The sequence below is a fragment of the Anticarsia gemmatalis genome, chromosome W (assembly GCF_050436995.1).
Source record: "Anticarsia gemmatalis isolate Benzon Research Colony breed Stoneville strain chromosome W, ilAntGemm2 primary, whole genome shotgun sequence".
Taxonomy (NCBI): Eukaryota; Metazoa; Arthropoda; class Insecta; order Lepidoptera; family Erebidae; genus Anticarsia; species Anticarsia gemmatalis.
This window is the reverse complement of record NC_134775.1, coordinates 5,265,011-5,269,503: the sequence shown is the minus strand read 5'-3', so window position 1 is coordinate 5,269,503 and position 4,493 is coordinate 5,265,011. Positions and strand designations below refer to the sequence as shown.

The 4,493-nt window shown below is 42.6% G+C and overlaps 1 protein-coding gene across 1 annotated transcript; it reads right to left on the bottom strand.

The window, feature by feature from the left end:
* Positions 1 to 2,896: 2,896 nt before the first annotated feature.
* Positions 2,897 to 3,830, bottom strand: LOC142985737 (uncharacterized). The gene is made up of 2 exons (XM_076133986.1): positions 3,084 to 3,830; positions 2,897 to 2,902 (listed from the first exon to the last, which is right to left on the bottom strand). The coding sequence occupies exons 1-2, from the start codon at positions 3,828 to 3,830 to the stop codon at positions 2,897 to 2,899; spliced, it is 753 nt and encodes a 250-aa protein (XP_075990101.1).
* Between the last annotated feature and the right edge of the window lie 663 nt (positions 3,831 to 4,493).

The window sequence follows — 4,493 nt, the reverse complement described above, 5'->3', positions numbered from 1 at the left end:
CTTGTTGTGATTGATTTGTGGAGGAACGAGGTGATCATGTTCCTCCAACACAAAGGGAGGATCCTCCGACCAGGCGAGGTGATCGTGCCTGGTGGGCCTAGGCTGCCCGACTGTTGTAGTCGGGAACTTGTATATATAGTCAGTTGCCGTGCAAACTTCGATAGCGCGATTCAGGACTTGTGACGTCAGTCACACTGCGCGTGGTGGTTGATTGCGCGCTGGTCCCAGTAGATGTCGCTGTATGTAGCGAGCCGCTACAGATTCTTCTTAAGCATCTCACTGGCTCGGCTTCTGCATATTTCACGCCAAGCTTGATGATTAGGTTGAGCGTTTTCTGCGGCCACATCTCGGACCAGAGCACGAATCAGGGGAGTGGCCGTGTCAGAACCAATGAGTAAATTTAAATCAGAATGTTGTGTGGTTTTGTTCTTGGTAATATTTAACACTAACTGAAGTTTCCACATATAATCTGACCAACAAGTATTTTTATTGCTAACCTCGATCCTTATCATATTTAATACAGTGCGTATGTACCGTTCTGCTTGCCCGTTTGCGTAATGCATTTCGGGTGTGATATAGTGTATGTTACAACCCATATCAGAAACTAACTTAACAAAGCTATGGAACTCAAACATGCGTCCGCGATCACACACCAGTAACTGCGGGACACCAAACAAAGAGATTGCATTATGAACTACACGCTTTAAGTCATCTGTATCTTGTCTGTACATAGGATATAGAAGACTAAATTTTGAAAACGAATCGATTAATACTAACACATATTTGTATCCATTGGATTCGGGCAGAGGGCCCAGGGAATCTACGTGAACAGTATGATACGGCAAATCGGGTTTTTCCCAGGAGGTTATTGGCTGATGTGGAGCTCTAGGGATACGTTTCTTGGACATACAAGCTAGACAATGGCTTATGTATTTCTTTACGAACGTCTTAAGTCCTGGGAACCAAAAATGTCTAAGAATCAAATCTAAAGTTTTGTCAGTCCCGATGTGTTCGTGCTCGTCGTGAAATATTCTCAATAAGCTCAATCTATGACCCTTGGGAATATAACAGAGGAGACGAGGTTCCTTGCCGATAGGTGTATAACGGTAGTAAAGTAGATCTTTTTGGCAGATGTACCTACGTGAATCTAAAGTACCGTCCTGTAACTTTTGTAGTAAGTCTTGGGTCTCACTATCTGCTTTTTGTGCAATTTGGGCCCAATTACGTGGTCTATCGATCTGATTTACCAGTGTCACTGGTGGGTTTCTGCTCAAATAGTCTGCGTGAGGTATAAGTACGCCCTTTCGGTATTCAATGTTAAAATTATAATCCTGCAGATACATCCACCAGCGGGCCACTCTCGGAAGTAAGTCCTTTTTACGCTCGGTGGCCTTCAGAGCATTACAATCAGTAACAATTTTAAACTGAATTCCAATAAGGTAATGTCTGAAATGTTGTAATGCTCTGACGACTGCCAGCGTTTCCAACTCATAAGAGTGGTACCTACTCTCAGCCCCCTGAGTGGTTTTACTAAAATAGGCGATCACTCGCTTTCTACCATCGAAATGTGTCTGCAATAACACTGCTCCATATCCGGCACTACTTGCATCCGTGTGGACTTCGGTAAGCAAATTAGGATCGAAGATTGCGAGTACAGGTTCACTCGTTAATTTTTGGATCAAATATTGGCGAGCAGATTCCTGCTCGGGTCCCCATTCGAACCGTTCGTTCTTTTTAAGAAGGCGCGATATACTAAGAGTTTTTGATGCATAGCCCTCTATATATCGACGGAAGTAACCAGCGAGACCCAGGAACTGCCGAACTTGCTTCACCTTAGATGGGGCTGGGGTATCAATTAGTGCAGTCACCTTACATGGACTCGGCTTAACCTGACCGTAAGATATGACACGCCCGAGATATTCGACTTCACTAACAAGAAACGCGCACTTACGGAGATTTACTGAAAAGCCGGCGTCCGTAAGCGTCTTTAAGACTTCGCGAAGCAAACTTATGCCTTCGCTAACAGTGTTGCTCATTAATAAGACGTCATCAATGTAGACCAGGGCCTGCCCGGTTTCAATAAGTCTCCGAAGGGTATTATTGATTATTCGTTGGTATACAGTTGGAGAATTACATAATCCGAATGGCATTTTCAAATATTCAAAGTGACCCTCGGGGGTCACAAAGCCAGTCTTATGAATAGACTGTTCATCAATGGGGATTTGATGGAAGCCGGATGCCATATCAATACACGAGAAGAACTTAAAGGATCCTAAACGGTCATTGTGATCGTCGATGAGAGGTAGTGGGTACCGGTCTTTAACGGTGATTCGGTTCAAAGCCCGGAAATCGACGCAGAGTCTGTCGGAGCCGTCTTTTTTCTTTACTAGCAGCACTGGACTAGCATACTCCGATTCCGATTCCCTAAGTATGCCCTTCTCTAATAGGTCGTTAATAATCTCCCTAACTTTTAACTTTTCTTGATACGATAGGCGATACGGGTGGTAAACTATGGGTGTTTGGCTAGTCAGGTTAATATGCATTTTTCCGCTTTTTACGGTGGAAGAGGCGATACCAGATATTAAAAAGCGAGAAAATTCATTAATCACTGACATCAGTGCATTCAAGTCATCACCTTGAAGAGGCGTATTAACTTTACCATGCATATCAGCCTGAGTAGCATTAACTTTAGTGAGTGTATCAGAAGAGTGTGCTAAGTATTGCTTATCTTTAGTTCTAAAGTAAATAATTCCGTCCCTATTAAGTACGTCTGTCCCTATAATGACCGGAAAGTTCATGCAAAAAGAGGGCACTATAGCCAAATCAACCTCGAGGGAAAGATTTTCAAATTCGATTGTTAGTGTAACGTATTCCCTAGCAGTGATTTGGGTATCGCTTACACCTTTAATGACACACTGGTTAAATTTACGAGGACCAGAGAATAGCTTAACTGCTTCTGAAGAGATCAGAGAAACATTTATAGCACCACTATCTATTAATACGTCAGTTGGAATGCCCTGAATGACAGCAGTGACAACATCACTGTTACGGGAGCTAGGCACAACTTCGTTACATAAGTTTACCTTTCGATTTTTATGATTACTTTGAGTTTCACTACGTTGTTTTGCAAAACACTCAATTTCTTTATGGCCTATTTTTTTGCAGAAAGAACAAGTCGGCTTTATTCTATTGTCTGATGGTTTAGAAGAATCGTCTGAATTGCTAGATTTCTTGGAACATTCGTAGCTTTTATGTCCCATTCGACCGCAAGCAAAACACTTCGAGTTAGATTTGAAAGCATTATGTTTCCTTGTCGAAGTAGAGGGTAGGCGAGTGTCAGTTTTTGCACGAGAGGGTTTGACATAAATAGCTAAAAATGAGACTAGGTTCTCTGTGGTAAGTTCGGCGTTCGCGGCTGCGGCTCGTACTTGAGGATCTGTTATACCACGTACTACAATCTGCACCATCAACTCTCTGCTTAAGCCCTTCACAATACGGAGACGTAGCAGCGAACGCCGGGCATATTCCGCGTACGTCGTGTATTTGTCCGAAGTAGTGTTCATCACGTTTAATAAAATATTGGCGTAATCCAGCTTACGTGGGCATAACTCTAATCTGAAATTAGTCCTGGAGCGATCGTTCGTAACCCATTCGTTAAGCCTGGTTTTTGCGTCTCCTTTTAAACAGTTTGAAACTCGCGATAAACATTCAGAGTCTCCCCAACCGTAAGCTGTCCTAGCACGCTCCACCTCCTCACACCAGACCTCAATATCGTTGATGGCGGGATCAAAATTAGACACAAAGTAATTTTGAGACTTTTTTGGAACCATTGTCTTAAAGAAATCGGATAATGTTTGTTGTACAGAGGTTAGTTCAGCATTATCTTGAGGTTGGTTATGATGAGGTGGAGTTTGCGGCACACTCGTGGAGTTACCTTCGATAGCATCAAGGCGCGCGACTATAGTACTCAAAGCCTGTTTCATTGAACTATCACGACTGCGAGAACTACGGTTACGAGAGTCGTAACGGGTTCGAGCACGTGATTCGTGACGACGGTGTTCACGAGAGTAGTTTCGAGACCGAGAATGAGACGAACGACTACGTGAACGTTTTCGACTGGATGCCCGTAGCGATTTATTATTTTTACGATGATAGTTCATATCAGAAGAGTTACTACGAGAACGTGACGAACGAGGCATTGTCAACACACAAAAATGGCAGTTGATTGTTTCCTTTTCAAAGGAGATCATCCATTTTGGGCCTTTTTTCAAAGTAAACCAACAAAAAAAAGTGGCATGTATCGATAGAGCTAGCCATTTGAAACAATAGTTAATATGGCACGAAACCGGTAGGATCGCTTTAAACCGAGTTATACAGGTTTGAAGATTCATAATGTTCAAACATTTATTCATTTCTGAAAGTGCTGTTAAACATAAAATAATGATTGATTTTGCTAGAATTAACTATCTAAAGCAAATGACCACTCTGAAGTT